We start from the raw sequence: 16,830 nt of genomic DNA on the forward strand, positions 1-16,830 counted from the left end.
ATCTTCTCTAAATTAGYGAATAAATTATCTAAGCAAGGCTTGTTGCCCCCTTCCCCCCCCTTTTTAAAAGCACCTTTTAGTCCAACATGGGATTAGACAGTTAATATTACTTTGATTTTCTAAAAATTGATCTCATTTTGTATTACAATTAAGGTGACTGCACTCACAGGATGCTTTCTGACCATGAACACACTTAAGTCTATAAAAGTTGCAGCCATAAACAGTTGAGTAAAGCACAATATATAGCTAAGCAGAATCAAGCTACCCAGTCTCTTAAATACTGATAGCAGACATGAATGAGTGTTGGAATATTAAATACTTACCTACTCCTTTCCAAAAACATGACCTTGTGATAAAAAGCAAGATTGCTTTACCTACTTTTGAACTCGATTCCCTCCCCCCAATTTCAATTAATTTTACAGTATTTTTTTCACTAAATTTCTATGTTGCACATGCAGGAATTGTATACTGCTACTTTGAGGTTTCATGCACCTTCTGGATAAGAACACTGAACTTATTATCAACCATTTGTGGTTCTCTCATACTTGGTTTCATATTAAAACAGATTCAGAGGCGTTAGATAATAAAATTTACTGTTCAGAAAGCTCTGCAAACTAAGAACTGGAGCTCAGTACATGAGCTGTCTCTTCAGTTTTCAAAGTATATTTGACTGGTCCTACTACTAGAGATCTGGTAGACTAGAATTTAGTTGTGTTACTAGCAATATAAAGTTGAATGACACAGCAACTGCTATAAACTATCTGTAAAGAACTATCTAGTTTTGAATACACTCAATGGACACTTGTGCAGTTGACTTTCATCCACTGCCCTCATGTGAACCTGGAGAGATGCTAAAGCAAAATACAGTTTTACAATCCTATGAATAAATTAAGCGCAGATCTTGTTTGAGGTAACAAGGGTTTTAGAAATAATTCAAGTCACTCCAATAAGTCACCTTCATTTAAAACAAAACAAAGAAACCGCAAACCCRTCTTTCAGTCAACCAAACAGAGGAAATATGACAACATTTGTTCAGGTAGCATAAACCAATGACCATTCATTGAAGGCCCCAGGCAGTCTTATCCAGAGACTTCAGTCCCATTCACAAACCCACGTGCTACTTAGCAAGTACAATCCTCAGGATATTYAGCCTTTATGTTGATTTCTCCTTCAGCAAAATTTGGAGGGTTTGGCTCCAAATATTATGCCCACACAATAAAAAACAGTGAAATAAGAACTGGCTGAAAAGAGAAGGTGATAGCATGGGAAAAACCCTGACTTGCAAATAAAGATTTTGAACATCTCTGAAACATGGGCACATGCACTTAGTGCACTCCACAGCTGGCTGTTTGAGGACAAAAATGAATATGTAATACAGAAACAGCTATATTCCTCTAAGCCAGCATGCCTGTAAACTCCAGAAAAAGAGAAGCTTTGGTGTAAACCCCAGGAAAAGAAGAGCTTCGGTGAGAAAAGACTAGCAGTGGTTCTCTATTCCTTCTAGTGAATTAGGTAGTTTAACATCACCCTGAAAAACACCTGTGGCAGAACACGAGGGAGGCAGAAACCACTTCAGCCATTAGTAATAATGCCTAATTTTGAGGCACTTCATAAGCAGCATGCACCAGACTACCTCGTTTTTATCTTCTCACACATGCACCTACCACATGAAAACTTAATGGAACATTCACACTGTAGAAGTTTAATCCTAAACATACTGATTTTGTAGTACTTAAATCCTAAAGATATCAATACTGTAGAATATTTTCAAGTTATTTAGAGCTCATATGTGAGCTTCCCTGCAGCATCTRTTGCCTAAACATTACTGTAAGAAGAATGCAAACTGAAGCAGCTTACACTGAAAAGTAAGTAAAACCAGACAGTTTAGTCTCRTTGCAGTCCAAAGTGCAAAAATAAATAAAGTTTTCCTTACAAGGTGCTATTAGTAGTAGCAAAGTCTTACAGTAGTACCATTTCATCTAGACACTCCTTGAAGGACAGGCTGGCAAAGCTTATCTACCTAAGGAAGTTCTAAAGAGGACTTTGCTGTATAGTTATCTCTGCTACATTATAGCCAGGTTCTGACCACAGAAATGAATAGAAAATACTTCTATTTTAGCAGATTATAGCACAGCACACTTTTTGCTAAGAGTGCAACTAAGTGAGGATCATAGTGCATCCAGATATTGCTGGTTACATTTTTGGTTTTGTCTAGTTTTGTCTGTGTGGAGCTTTTGGCAAGTTAACGTCTAAAYTGCGCTCATGCTTTGGATTGCGCCATTTGGCTCTTTCTTGAGGTGTCCTTCAGGTGTAGCAGCAGTTTCACAGTCACTCTCGGGTGCTTTTTCTCTACGAGTGTCTGAAAGGCTCAGTTGTTTTCTGAAGTCTCTGAACAACAACAGCATTTTGCAACTTTGCTTCCTCGAGTGAGAGCGTCTCATCCCGCAGCTCTTGAAAGGGCAGAGAAGTAGTCAGTGTAAAGGGAACCCTTCCCTGTGATCCTTGGTATTCTGTGATGAAATCTCTGATGTGGCTTATTCTGAGAAAAGGGRAAAAAAAAGAAAATTGGATATTAAGTACTAAAAACCCAATGCAGAATGTACACACAATACACAGAGCTACCTCAAGAACAATATGAGACTCCCATTTCACACACAGGAGAACCTSATGGTCCAGGTTTCTAATAAACCCCCAAGGAGATGGTTGTGGAAGAATAGAGAACCCAAGGAAAGAAGATGGGTGCATTTTGCTCCAGGGACCCAGATGTTTCTCCGTGGCTCACACATTTCTTCACAGCTGGCAGAGCTCTTGACCTGTGGTTTTTACAACCATGAGCTGGAATCAGCAAGTCTCTAGTGTATAGTATGCATAGCAGCACTATAATAAAAAATTAAGAAAGTCTTGCAAAACTTTCCAAAATATTAATTAAATCTAAACATAGTCTCCTCTTACCAAAGCAGGGGAAGAGGTGAAATCATGACCCCTTAATAGCCAGCCTCTAATCTCTAAAGAACAAGGAGCAAGACGGCTTTGTAATGACAAGGAAGAGTCCAGACTGAGCAGTTTGATTAGAAAATGAAGATGACAGGATACATCCATACCCAAAAAATAAGTGGTGCCAATGCCCAACTGGCAGAGTCTGCCCAGAGGCCAATTTTTAAGGGCACCCTTCCTTCCCCCACGAGTCAGGTGCCTCRCAGGGTCTACTGCCTCCACAAAATGGTCCCTGACCTGGTGTCCTTCCTGATCCAAGTTTGGGAGGATGCTACATAGTCCAGATGACCAAGCTCCTCTGCCTTGGCCACATGTAGATACTGTCTATATCTGTCCTATTAATTCCTGGTCACTGATTATTKTTGTCCTAAAGGCTATAGCTTAGTTTACAAATTGGGGATTTTTGTCTGCTCCTCCTGCTGAAAAGGGGAATATTCTGTTCTGATGCAAATGCTACTTGCAGTCCTACCTTCAGGTTCTACCCCTCCCCAAAGGACTTCCCTCTATTCCTTGCTAGGCCATAGACACATACTACGTGGAACATGACAGCCACATAGCAAGAATAGACATTATGCTGGAATATTCAATGTAAACTTGTCCCAAAGACAGCATCACACCAGCAAGACTGCTTATGTCAGACTTGTTTTCTCCAAGAACACCTAGCAGCTTTTCACACTATTATTTACCGTAAAGATGAAAGCAAACGTGGAATAATGAAGGTAGTGAGGCCTCCACTTACAAATTTATAATCAAAATAACAATTGGCCCTTTGGTACWTCACAACAGTGTTTCAGTTCATACCTTGGGTTTCTAGAGGTAACAGTAACAAAGAAGTACTACTTAAGGAAAAAAAGAGTTATAATCATTAGCTTGCAACTGTTAAGCTTTCCTTATGCCCAGACACAAAGCCACATCAGTTTATCTTAACAGCAGCCTAGATTGTGCTCAACCTGTGATCACTTCAAATTGCATCAGAGCACAGTACAGACAACACATCATTTCAGTATTACACGACGTGCAGTACTGGAGCAGCAAGTTACATATTTGGGAAAAAAAAGGTGTTTAAAGACAGTAGTTCTACAATTTAAACAGTTAATCCCACCTTCTTCCTAAAAGTCCCAGCACACACAGGCTGTGCTGACACTTCTGATGTTATCCAGCTATAAGCCTCTTTGGGGAACTGGAAGTTTAGAAATGAGAATTAAATATACTAGATGCATTGTAGTCTGCCTTTGCTGACAGAGCTGACATGTTGTGGAAGGGGAATAACCCCTCCTGATAATGCACTGACTCTGGCCCTCCCTAGAGGCTCCTTTGGCTCAAACCTAAGTCACATCCTCCAGCTCCCTGTGCACGCTGGAAGGGATACAAGTAGATGTGCTAGAACTCAACAGCTGTGGTGCAGTTTCTGCTCAATGACTAGCTTCGTTTTTATTAAATGATTTGCTCCAGATGTACTCAGTTTGTGAAATATCTGTCATCCCAAAAGCTGGGCAAGAATTCTGGGATGAATTCTGAACTCCCTCCTCCAGTAATGAGCAATGTATCTACCTTCACTTGCAATACAAGGAAGCCCTAAAAATCTGTCCAGGAAATTTTAACGACAGTTATACACTAACCAGTTAATGTCATTGCACATTCTTCTTACATTCCCGTTTTGTCAACTAAAAATTGATTAGTTTCTTCAAAAAAAAAGTATTCTAGATTCAGCAGAACAGCTCTCCAATGTTAACATTATGGGGGTGCCATAATTATTACCTACAGAACTGAGAGACCTATTGCACATCTACTTACAGGACAAATAGTTCTGATGCAAACGCATAGGGCAGTGCTAAAAGAAATCTTACCTGTGAGAAACATTGAATTTCTGAACTATCCTTTTTCCATCAGCTAACCAGATCTGGATGCTCGTGATAGGCTCCAAGTCATTTAAGGGCACAAACGGAAGAGGTCTCTTGCTGTCAGCTTCTTGCTGGTCATCTGTTACTTTAGAAATAATCCTTGGAGTCGCACTGCAAAGAAAGGGCAACACAAGGTTATGTCACCTGAGGTCACTTGGGAGCTTGAACCTCCACTCACACCTCTGTTTCTGGAGGTTTCTACTCTGAGTCAATGTGTGTTGAGGACATCCTTTAAAAAAAAAAAACAGGAATATTAACACAGATGTTGAATTTTAAACACAGTTTTATATGTCAGTATCTTCTCTTGGAGACTACAATGTTAAAAGAGCTTTAGTTTGTTCACAGAAAATATTTTTACATGGTGGAGGAGAAAAAAACAAGGATTAAATACAAACACAGAAGAGAAGTGAGAGGATTTGAAGATTTTTCATTCATCTTTTGCACTCCAATCACATAGTGAAACTTAGGTATGCATCAAATCTGCATGTTCAATTCTTACTGTAACTAGAGTAATTCAGTTTGACTGTTGCTCGCCTTGGTTTAGACCCCATTTCCTCCCCCGCTTTTGGGATTTAGACCACTCCCCACCCCCCGCTTCATTTTAGAGTTGCTATTTATCTGTCAGAAGAACTGGCTTAATGTGAACATGCAGGATTAATGCAAACAGCAGTTGGGTTTTGATCTCAAAGGTTACTTTTGATAGCTGAGCATCCCTAAAGGTCACTAAAGGACCTCACAGARCAGAGACCTCTGTCCAAGTGCACAGTGCACATGGGGAGGAGGAAGGGCAAGAAAGGGGGAAAATCTAGGCATATTTACTGGGGAAAATTTTGATTCTGAAGAGATACCTAGAGCTTAGCACTTCAGGATTAAGCTTGTTTGCCATGTACTGCTTAAATCATCAATAAGACTTGATCCAACGGGCAGAACTTCAGTGTCTGTAAGTACAACCAGCTGTTTGCTTGCAAAAGAACAGCACTGATTTAAGGAGCTGCCATTTCTCTCAGCTCAGCCATGGTCTCTGACTACACAAGTGCTTCACAGTCGTTGCAGGGAAAGTTTCACCTTTGCACTGAAAAAAATCCATTATTTTTTCTCGAGTGAGGAGTCAGTAATAAACAGCCATAAATAACTATTAAAACCATTGCACCTGCTTCATAAACAAGCCCCAGCTTTATATTTTTACATTTTGCTCCCGTAGGTTTGCTAGCTTAATCAAAAAGCAGAAAAGACAAAGCCATTTTTTCATTAAAAAAAAAAAAAAAAAAAAATTAGTCTTGAAAAAAAAAAAAAAAAAAAAAAAAAAAAAAAAAAAAAAAAAGTAGTTGACTCTTGGGATCATGTCCTTCTCATGCTGAGGTATTAAAAAATGCACTTCAGATTCCTCTACTGTCTAGGTGAGCATCCTAATTTCTAGGCTGCCAGCCAAGAATAGAGGCACTTTTAATTTCTCCCATTGAAACTGTATGAAAAGAATGAGAAGCAGGGAATCTCATTCCCAAGTGATGGATAAGGGATGCTCACTGGGACTGGAGGCACCAGAGGGGCACAGACTTCACTGCTCTGCGTTATACAGAAACCAGCTGGGAAGCAAGAAGCAGATGCCATGAGAAACATGTAAAACATCCTGGTGCTCCCATGATAGGTAACGTAYTAGGCACCTGCCTCTACCTGGCTCACATCCATATTTCTTCTTTGTTTCTGTTGTTTAACTTCTGATAAAGCCTAGTGGTCCTTCAGACCCAGAGAGAAGGCTCGAGGACCACAATGGTGATGTCAAATGTGGGAAGCAGAATGGAATAAAATGTCCAAGTCACACGTCAGGCGAGCAATCATCAGTTTTGCCCAGTGGGGTTCGTTTCCAGAACAAACCCCTCAACCACAGTGGTCATTCAGACAAGTGTCTCTCAAGCAGATACAAACTCTGGTGCAATTCTTAAGCCAAATCTCCTCTCTCGTGTTCACATCTCAAGAATTTTTACTAGGCGCCAGAGATGATCCTTTTAATAGCAAGTGTATGTGGAATAAAACTGAAGCCAACAGTTTAAGCTGAGCTGTAGGGGAAAGTGAGGAGACGCTCCCCAAGGTTTAAAGTGTGTCTATACTTCGTAGCTTTGTCCTTTCAGAGCAGGCAGATAAAGCCATCTAGTGGTAGGAGTTTTTATTAAAGCTGCAAACCAAGAACTAAAGTCTTCCTAACTTGACTTCAAAGTAGCATCATCTCTTTTAAAGGCTTTCTTATTCCTGTTGCATCTTCTTTTGATAATCTGATAAACTAAACATCGAAGAGACATAAGAATCTCCAGTAATTTTTCAGGAGAAAAAAAAAAGGCAAAAAAAACTAAGAGAATTGTGCCTTACCCAGGTTCACAGTTAAGAAGTTTGACCCACAGCATTTTATCCTAATGAGGTTACAAAGCAAGTCCACTTTGCTACGAGGGTTTTCAGTCAATAAATCCAAATTTAATCCAGTATTTGGATTAACATGCTTTGGAGGGAGACCCTAAAATGTATAGTTAAGCTGAACAAAGCAACGTGGTTGTGAATCTTGCTATAGCTACACACCATCAAATGCAGCTGGGCAGAGGTGGATACAACAGAAGGAATAAACCCTTCACAAAGATTCATTAGACTCTTCTAACACACCTTCTAAGTCTCATTCTTTTTTTCTCCGTATAACATAGGGAAAGGATCAAATTCAGTAAGCCGTAACAGACAAATTCATATAAGGGCTACAAAGTTCATCAACCTACATAATCCATCCATCTAGAAATGCTAGGAGGAAAATGATAAGGACTGTTTACAAAAGAAGTTTCATGGAGAGAAAAAAAAAAATGTATTTTATACTTATACCAGTCTATAGAACAATCTATTCTATACCAGGCTATAATGAACAAATATGCTCAGYAAGTTGTCAGACATCTCAGTGCACAAAACCAGACAGCTGAAATGCACGAAATAGCAAGTTTCCAAAATCTACTGGGAAGCAAGATCATTCCTTGCTGTAGGCATGACAGAGCAAGACAAGCAAGTGAACAAGCTGACATTTAGTACTGATGTCAGCAGCAGAAACTGGCATATTTATAGAGCACTTTTTGCCTTTCCTATATCCCTGTCTATTTGTGGATTAAAAAAATATTAAATTCTTGACTCTTGTTTGCTCAGAACTTTGCTGCTACCAGAAACAAAACTTGCAATGTCTCATCTCCCCTTTTCTGTCCWTCTTGGGAAGCTTTTCTCTACTGACCTCACCTACTCCAACATACAGCAAATGAATGGCCCATACGATACGTGGATTTCTGATGAAACACATTGATTTCTCTAAGCCAGCCTGGAACCACTTGCACTTTGCCATTTCACATGATCCCTAAGCCAAAGTCTGCTTTTAAAAGCACACAAATCTTATGTGACAGGGATACGTGAAGATGATTTGGCCAGAGCAAGCAACATTATAGAGGTTGTCACGTGCTCTCTTGGCTTGTCCCTCTACAACATTCTTCCAAAATATAGTGCTGTTTGGTAACAAATCAAGTCCAGTTTTAGCACTGGCATTAGTGGTTGGCCCTCCCCACCCATAAGAGAAGCATGGAAAAAAAGGAGGAGGAATCAGTGTAACATRCTAAAAAGTTACTGCAAGAAATATATGGTAGAATACTAAAAAATATCATAAAAGGAACTGAATAAGAGGATATTTTGCATTCTACAAGAATGTCATATCCCCCTTTTGTCACACAAAACAATGTGCACCAGCTTGAAAGGTGCTTTTCTCTTACCTTATGRAATAGAAGAGTGAAAAGCCTTTCAATGGGAAAGGGCACTTGGAGAAAGCCAATTTCAGATCTTGAGCAGAGAGGGCCAASAGCACCCTGGCCATATTAACAAGAGCACAGGCAGCAAGTTTTTGGGAGCAGGTGACCCCCTCTATCCAGCACCGATCTGGAGGGCTTTAAGATCCCATGGATAAAACTGGATAAAACCTGGCACAGCCTCAACAGTCCATGCTTTAAGCAGGAGGTTGGCAACCCTGAGGTCCCTCTCAACCTGAGTTATTGTATGATCCTTTAGTGTAGGTATAGATTGCTACAAATCACGGATCATGTCACACTACTTACCTTCCTAATCTGTAACCATGGCCAGAAAAGGGATGGAACAGTGGCTTTCTTGACAATAAATACAATTCATCTTTCTTGTCTTCCACTTTCACATCTACTTCCTCCTTATCAAAAATTTTTCGTAGCTCAAAAGGCAGTTCCCTTAAGCAAAAAATATGTACATCACACACAGAAAAAAAGATACTGTTTTCAGTACACAAAGTAGATTAATAATTAATATCTATGTTTATCATCATAAAGATAATATGTTTTTAAATTCATAAKTGAAAGCATATGAGTTATATTAAGTGCAGATCATAGAAGCGACTTCAAATTCCTGATTTGCACATTAACTAGAAAGGGAAGAATTAAAAACAGACAGCAGGAGAATTGCTGGATGATGTTCAAATTTACYCAGCAGCTATCACACCAAAAATACTCCACAGAATGTGCAAAAAAATAGTATTAACAAAAAAAACTACTGCAGCTATGTCTGTAATTGCCATAGTAAAATAAAATAAAACACACTAGACTTTTATAGAGAAAGGCTAAGTTTAGAAACATATGTGTTTAATTACAGATAAACATGAATTTCAGCTTTTCAAAAATTAAATTACCACTAATAGTTCCATATTCAGGGAAATAGTATCACCTTGGTGATGTATTACTTGCTTTAAGGGGAACATGGCAGTGCTCTCACTTAGGAGCTCCGGTGCAGATACCACATTTTTGGGTGGAGGTGCCTAGCTGGTACATGGACTGTACTGAGGGTTTCTCCAACAGCAACAGTTATTTGGGAACCATCTTATGATTACTTAGCATCTCTACAAGCAAATAGTGGAAGGGAGGTGCAAGTTTGTCTCTGATTCAAGCAAACAAAGAGCAGGAGACTTTAAACAAGGCAGTTAATTGCTAGTGAAACCAATGTGGGTGACATCTACAGAGAAAAATACAGTGTAAAGATTGCATTTTTCAAGAGCAAGTGAACTGTGAAGATCAAAGGTTAGTTTAATTGCTTCACATAAGTGTGGAGGAATTACCAAATTGTATTCTCCATAAAAGTCTACTTATATGTGGCAAGATAACATCACAAATGAAAGGCTCAAAAATATTAGTTTCTACCTTCAATCTGCTATTTTAAAGCAACACTGCATCAAGTACTAGAGATTACAGCAGTCTGCCAGTCGTTAACAGTAGGATTAGGGAGAGACTGCAAAATGATGGAAATCACCATTTTCCATTAGAGAAAGAAAATGAGGGCTGATCGGAACTTCTGTAACGGGCAGCAACTGTGCTCATTTAATGGAGGCTTTTTATCAATAACAGGAAAACACACAAAGGCCATAAAACCCGAAACGCTCAACCACTTCTGGATTGAGTTTGTTAGTTAAAGCATCCTTTGAGTGGTAGCTATTACCAGGCACTCTGATTTGCCCTGTATTTCATCCTGCACCTGCTGTGCCTCCTACCAACACTTGCTTTTATCCGTTTCATCAGCAAGCGCACCACTATCGCACCGCGAAGCTGCTAAACCCACCGATGTTAAAACAGCCATTAACGCTGCAGGAACTTAAGAGAGGCAATAGCCAACACTCCTGCAGTGCCACCGCAAYGCAAAGCCAAGCAGCTATGTCAAAATTCATCCAGCTTTCAAGCATGAGCAAGCTGCTCTCCAAAGCATATTAATGCAGGCTGACTCAATATATAGAAGCTCRCGTACCCTTTTTTAACAGAGTCCAGGAACTGCTGGTTTGCAGCATCAGCATAATTCCTCAGTTCACCATCGTTTACCGTAAATCCGTTTTTCCAAAGTTTAATAATTATATCAACCTGTAAAATAAGAAAAAAATTCTCATTGCGTCACTGATGTAAGAACTATTTGACATACTGAGTCCCCTGTGTTTTTAAATCCAGCCACTGAGTTGACAAAAAATACTGACAGAATGCTCATTTATGATCTATTTTGCTCTACCTCTTGGTGCTGGGCCAACTGCAAGGAGTAACTCACATTCCCAAGTATCATCTCTCAGAGTTAGAAACAGACCTTCCCCCATCCCCATGCTTTCCCAGTCCAGGAAGACTGCTTTCTCCCAGCAGGAAACAGAGAAGATTGAAGATGTCGACCTGCTGCAATTCTTCAAGAGCTCTAATTTGAGAGCCTGTACATCTGGTGCCTGCAACACCAACTGCCAGCAGAGTCCAGATGGGTTTGTTGCTGCCTTACTTTGACCATTCAGGAGGATACTCTGAAAACRGGGCATTTAAAGCATTGATGCAGAAGCCTTTTGCTCAGGAAAAGCAGGAACAGTTATCTAAAAATGTTACTTTCAGATAGTTGTACTTTTATGTTACCCTGGAAATTCTGAGAATATGAAAAAAATCAGGTCTTAGGAGGATGAAAAAAATAAATTCTCCGTAATTCACTCCCTTTGTCAGAGAACATTTACTTCTTCAACATGCAGCCTTCACAGTGTTCACTGAAATCTCTCCAMCATCAACTGGGATAGATTTGGAATCATTTTTTTCCCATTTCTCCATTGTGCCATCTGAGGAAGGATAAGTTCATTCAGGTCCGACTCCTGAAATCATAGAGTTTTGACAGGTACGTGGCCACACGTATGGCATATGAAGCACACACAAAGGCAGAATTCACCTCAGCTGGAAATTAGATGGAACTTGGCTTGGTAGTACTTGACAGTCTTGGTTTTTTTCCCCTCCTTCTATTTATGCAAAGTTTAGCTTGTTAGAAGATGATTGCTACATAAACACACAGCATGTGCAAACTGTGAACAGAATCCCTTCTCTTTTTGCTTGGGTAATCTGTCAAAAAGGCATAAAGCCGTAAAAGGTTGCAACTGTTCAAGCAACTTTGGAGAAAGAAAATTCCATATGGCAATTTCTTTTGTGGTTACTTCTCACATTCTTGCACCCTATGATCAATGCACTCTCTTTACCAATAAAGCAAAAGTGCATGAACCAATGCAAGTTACATAGATGATGGAGCATTGAGCTATTCCAATCCTAGCCTGACTTCCATGCATCCATGTGTCTTTACAGGTGGACAGGAAAATTTACAGGTGGACTGACCCCAAACTGGGTGGGGTAGCTGACAGGCCATAGAGACGTGCTGCCATTCAGAGGGACCTGGACAGGCTGCTGAGTTGGGCAGAGCGGAACCTCATGAGATTCAACAGGGACAAGTGCAGGGTCCTGCACCTGGGGAGGAGCAACAGCAGGCACCAGTACAGATTAGAGGTTGACCCGCTGGAGAGCAGCTCCACAGAGAGGGACCTGGGAGTCCTGGTTGACACCAAGTTAACCATGAGGCAGCAGTGTGCCCTTGTGGCCAAGAAGGCCAATGGGATCTTGGCTGCATCAGGAGTGTTGCCAGCAGGTCAAGGGAGGTGATCCTGCCCCTCTACTCAGCTCTGGTGAGGCCGCACCTAGAGTACTGGGTGCAGTTCTGGGCTCCCCAGTATAAGAGGGACATGGAGCTTCTAGAGGAGGTCCAGCCAAGAGTGACACGGATGATTAAGGGACTGAAGAATCTCTTGTACGAGGAAAGACTAAGTGAGCTGGRCCTGTTTAGCCTAAAGAAGACTGAGAGGAGATCTCATCAATACGGGTAAGTACCTGAGGGGAGAATGTAAGGAGGAAGGGGCCAAACCTTTCTCAGTGGAGGTCAGTGACAGGACAAGGGGCAATGGGTGTAAGTTGAAACACAGGTAGTTCCATCTTCATGTGAGGAGGAACTTCTTTCCTGTGAGGGTGACAGAGCCCTGGAACAGGCTGCCCAGGGAGCATGTGGAGTCTCCTTCTCTGGAGGTCTTCAAACCCTCCTGGATGCCACCCTGTGCTCTAGGTGTCACTGCTGGAGTAGGGGGGTTGGACTAGGTGATCTCTAGCGATCCCTTCCAACCTCAACCATTCTGGGATTCTGTGATAAGACTTGATAGAATTCTTGTATTTGTTTTCCAGTGTGCTGCCAGCAGAACTATCATGTTAAATGTGTTTTTTCTTCATCACCTACCTGATTCTTGACTGTAGCCGGGGGCATGCATATTGCACCAACTTTCTGAGCTTCTTCAAAAAGCTTATCTACAAAATAGTCATGGTTTTGATCTGTGCTATTCAGAATCTGATCATCAGTTCCAGATTTACACCTCCTGCAAAATAAAGACTCAGAAATGAGTTTGTTTTCTTAGAAAACACAACAGAAAACAGAAGCAGCTAACCCAGAAATTCAGCACCTGCAGGTACAAAGGGTTTGTTCCCCTGCACCCAACTTAGTTGGTGTTAAAAAGCTCTGTTACAGCTCTGCATTGTCCCTGTTCAGAAAAAAAAAAAAAAAGACTTATGAAAAAGAAGCTCTAACCGGTGTTATTACTTGCACTTCTGAAGCACAATATAGAGAACAACAATAGCATGAAGCAGAAGGTGAAGCAGAAGCTTCTAAACTTGACATCAGAGCAGGAAATGAAAATTAGACAATTCGTACCTCTAATTCAAGCCATCAAATATTTAATCAAACACCTCTGACAAGCTATCCATTTTCTTAAAGCTTCCTCCTGTTAAAATAGGTAACTTCCTTTAATGTAATTTTTAAAACTTACATCCAAGAAAACTCTCCTAGTATTTATTTCCTCCTATCCAAGCCCTCACCTTCCCAGGGCCAGCATGGAACCACCATTCCTGCCTTTGAATGTACCTTACAGAAACCTGAAAACAACTCACTCAACACTACTTGAACATGTTGAATAACTACTATAATAGGAATAGGAATAAGCAACCTCAATGACTGCCTTTCAGTTCATGTTCTTTGCAAAGGAAGAGGATTATGCAACTTTCGATAAATATTGCAGAAGTTATTTCTATTGGAAATTCAGAAAAGTCTGCTTTAAACAATTCAACAAATCCTATCTCTTGAAGAAAAATAATTTTACATGAAATTCTACAGTAAATTTGAAAAGAACAATGTTTACTTGAATAGCAATTAGACATGTCTGTACAAAAAAAGAAATGATTATTGTTAGCACTATGTTTATGTAACAGTAAGATCACCATCTTTAAACAAAAGAAAATCTCAATGACATCGTGAAATAAGTTTCCACAGTTTTAATTTTCTAACAGAAGAAACCTGAATCATTAATCTAAGTTTACCTTAAAAACATAACTGAAAACCTGTCATCTCCACATTGAACATGGAACGCCACAGTGGGCCAGCAGTTTGTAAGCTKGTCTTTCTATTTTAAGTAAAAACGTTTGTGCAGCTTCTTGCATTTAGGAAACATTCCAGGTATGCAAAAAATCTTTAAGCACAACAATCTGCCTCTTGAAACCTCCAGTTTATGTGCAGCAGATGCAAAAAGTAAACAAAGAATCCTTTCTTCTTTAATTACAAATGTCCTTCACAGTTTCATAATAGAAAAAAATCAGTTAGGAAGGATAATAGCAACAAAATAGTTTGCTTTGGCAGCTCTATTAGTTACTGTAACTATTATTTAAGCAGTGAGGAACTAGCAAACAGAAGACATACTAGTTTGAAATAATTTCTTTTGTTAACACTTCACCAATTTTATTTCAGTATGTACTCAAGTGCAAGTTGATATTTCATTCAAATCTCATCTCCAGTAACATCCCCTATATTCTTTACAGTGTTAACAATTTACCTCTTTCAAATATATACAAGCTTAAAGGTCATGACAAGACAGACACACACAGAGCAATGGGAGAAAGCAAAAGCACAAAGATATGTGTGTGTGGTGGTCAACACTTACCATTCATCCTTCACAGTTTTTATATTGTCCACTTCTTTCATTTTGGTACTTTTCCTAATTATGGAAAGAAGATGGTTAAAAAGAATAAATATGTAGAATGGACAAAATGCATAGCACACTTGACATATTTTTGACGCTGAAACACTGCTTACAGCTCTTCCTGGGTTGACAGGACTCTTAAGCACAAACCTGACCCCCCTCAAATACCCAAAGACTCCAGATGGTTCTTTGCTTTCCTGCAGTTTCTAATTTGATGACACATGAACCAAGCATCAGTTTCGGACACTTAAAAGGCAGTTTTCTTTTTCCTAAATGAACAAAACAAATGCCATAATGAACCATTAAAATAAAAATATAAGATATATGCCCATGTTCATGCTAGGTGAGAGGATTTCTATTTTCTTTTTAAATGAGGGGTATTATTTAAACTCCTGTGATTTTTGGCAACCCTCTCTGTCAGGCGGTTGCAGAAAACTGCATTGCCACTGCAGGCAGTACGTCTGATGACCTTCAGTGTGTGCTACCCAAAGCTGAAAGATTTGCCAGGCTCATTTTCCCTCTCCCTACCCTACCTCAACACATTGCTTCAGCCTCCCAGAAGCAGCACACAGCATGTTATGCTGCTCTGCCATTTAGATAGAGAGAAAATCCTGGATTTGGAAGTACTAAATATACTACAAGATTAGGCGGCTGAGTCAAAAGTGACAAAGAACAGCATATTGGTCTCATTAGAGTCCCTTTTCTGAGCTCTCTGAAAAGAGCGAAAGTCATACAACTAGAGACCCACAAAACAAACATCACCCTAAAACTAGAGAAGGCTGCTGGAGAAGAGATACTTTAAGTTGCAGCTGTATTTAAAGAGCTATTCCTAAGGATTGCTTGGCACAAGCTACACAAAAGACATTCTGCTCCTGGTGGGTTGGGAACTAAGTCATATTTTGCATGGCTATTAATAAGTGTCACTAAGCACTGACATCCATCATGCTCCTGAAAAAAGAAGCATGTGTAGCAAGGCTAAAATAAATAGAAAATGGCCTTGCCATCTGACTTAACAGATGATGGAGAAGTTAGAAAACATTCACTACAATATTTGAAGGAGAGAGAGATACAGACATTCAKTTACTCAGTACTAACTTATATTCTTTGGGAGGTTGCTTGGATATCTCTCCATGTTTGAAAGTTAAAACCTTATGAGAGGCTTTCATCAGAAATATAGAGAAGCCTCCAGAAACCTCCGTAAGAGCCAGGTAGACTCATTCGTGCCATCTGACCATTCTAAGTTTTATAGCTTAAGCAGCCTTCAATTCACAAGGTCCTGTTATACATTAATCAAAGCTCTGCTTAGCATATCTTTGACATATCACACAGATGTGGTAGAGATGGGGTTTTTTTTGTCCTCCTGCTTTTACAAGTGTTCTGCCAGAAGATTATATTTGGGTACATGATGATCTTGTAACCGTATCTGCTCTCTGCACTTGGGACTTGAGCTTCGAAAACGCTGCTTTTTGCTATCAAGATGTAAACCGAATTTAAAAGTGCTTAAGAAAAGTCTTTCTCTAAACTTCTCCCACTTAATTTTCAGCACTGCAGCRCGAAGTGTTTCACATTAAGATGCATTTCTCCAAATCTTTCGCTATTTAAACGCCCCAAAGGCACGAGAGGCACCTCCAGCCACCTGCTGCCGTTGATTTCTTTGCAACTTGTCACCACAGCTGCTAAAGGAAACGGCGAGGCAGCGAACCCGCTCCTCCTTTTGCTGCTCACACCGGCCCCATCGCGCACTATTCAAAACTGGTCAGCTGTGAAAGCCCCTTCCCCTTCCAAGGCACAACAGCAATTACGCTTAAAAGTAGCGTTTGCATTCGCGTGTCAAGGTAAAGACGACAGATTACGTGGCACGTTGGTGTTTGCTGGGGTCAGAAAAGCCGCCAAAGCCCCACACAGGGAGGCAGCGACCTGCACCGACTGACACCCTGCTGGATCCTCTCCCCGCTCCTCAGACACCCTCTGCTRTCCAACAAACCGCTAAAACTGCGGGTGATTTTTCCTTTTTTTCCCCCTTTCTGT

The 16,830-nt window shown here is 40.2% G+C and overlaps 1 protein-coding gene across 1 annotated transcript; it reads right to left on the bottom strand.

Moving 5' to 3' along the window:
* Positions 1-509: 509 nt before the first annotated feature.
* Positions 510-16,456, bottom strand: UBXN2A (UBX domain protein 2A). Its single transcript, XM_026044880.1, is given in 8 exon segments — positions 510-2,357; positions 2,359-2,539; positions 4,842-5,006; positions 9,008-9,148; positions 10,707-10,816; positions 13,017-13,152; positions 14,764-14,817; positions 16,439-16,456. Coding segments are annotated over 7 exon segments (882 nt in total). The 5' UTR covers positions 14,805-14,817; positions 16,439-16,456; the 3' UTR covers positions 510-2,249.
* Positions 16,457-16,830: the final 374 nt, after the last annotated feature.

This window comes from Nothoprocta perdicaria, unplaced genomic scaffold (assembly GCF_003342845.1).
Source record: "Nothoprocta perdicaria isolate Ctin4 unplaced genomic scaffold, notPer1 scaffold_39, whole genome shotgun sequence".
Classification (NCBI taxonomy): domain Eukaryota; kingdom Metazoa; phylum Chordata; class Aves; order Tinamiformes; family Tinamidae; genus Nothoprocta; species Nothoprocta perdicaria.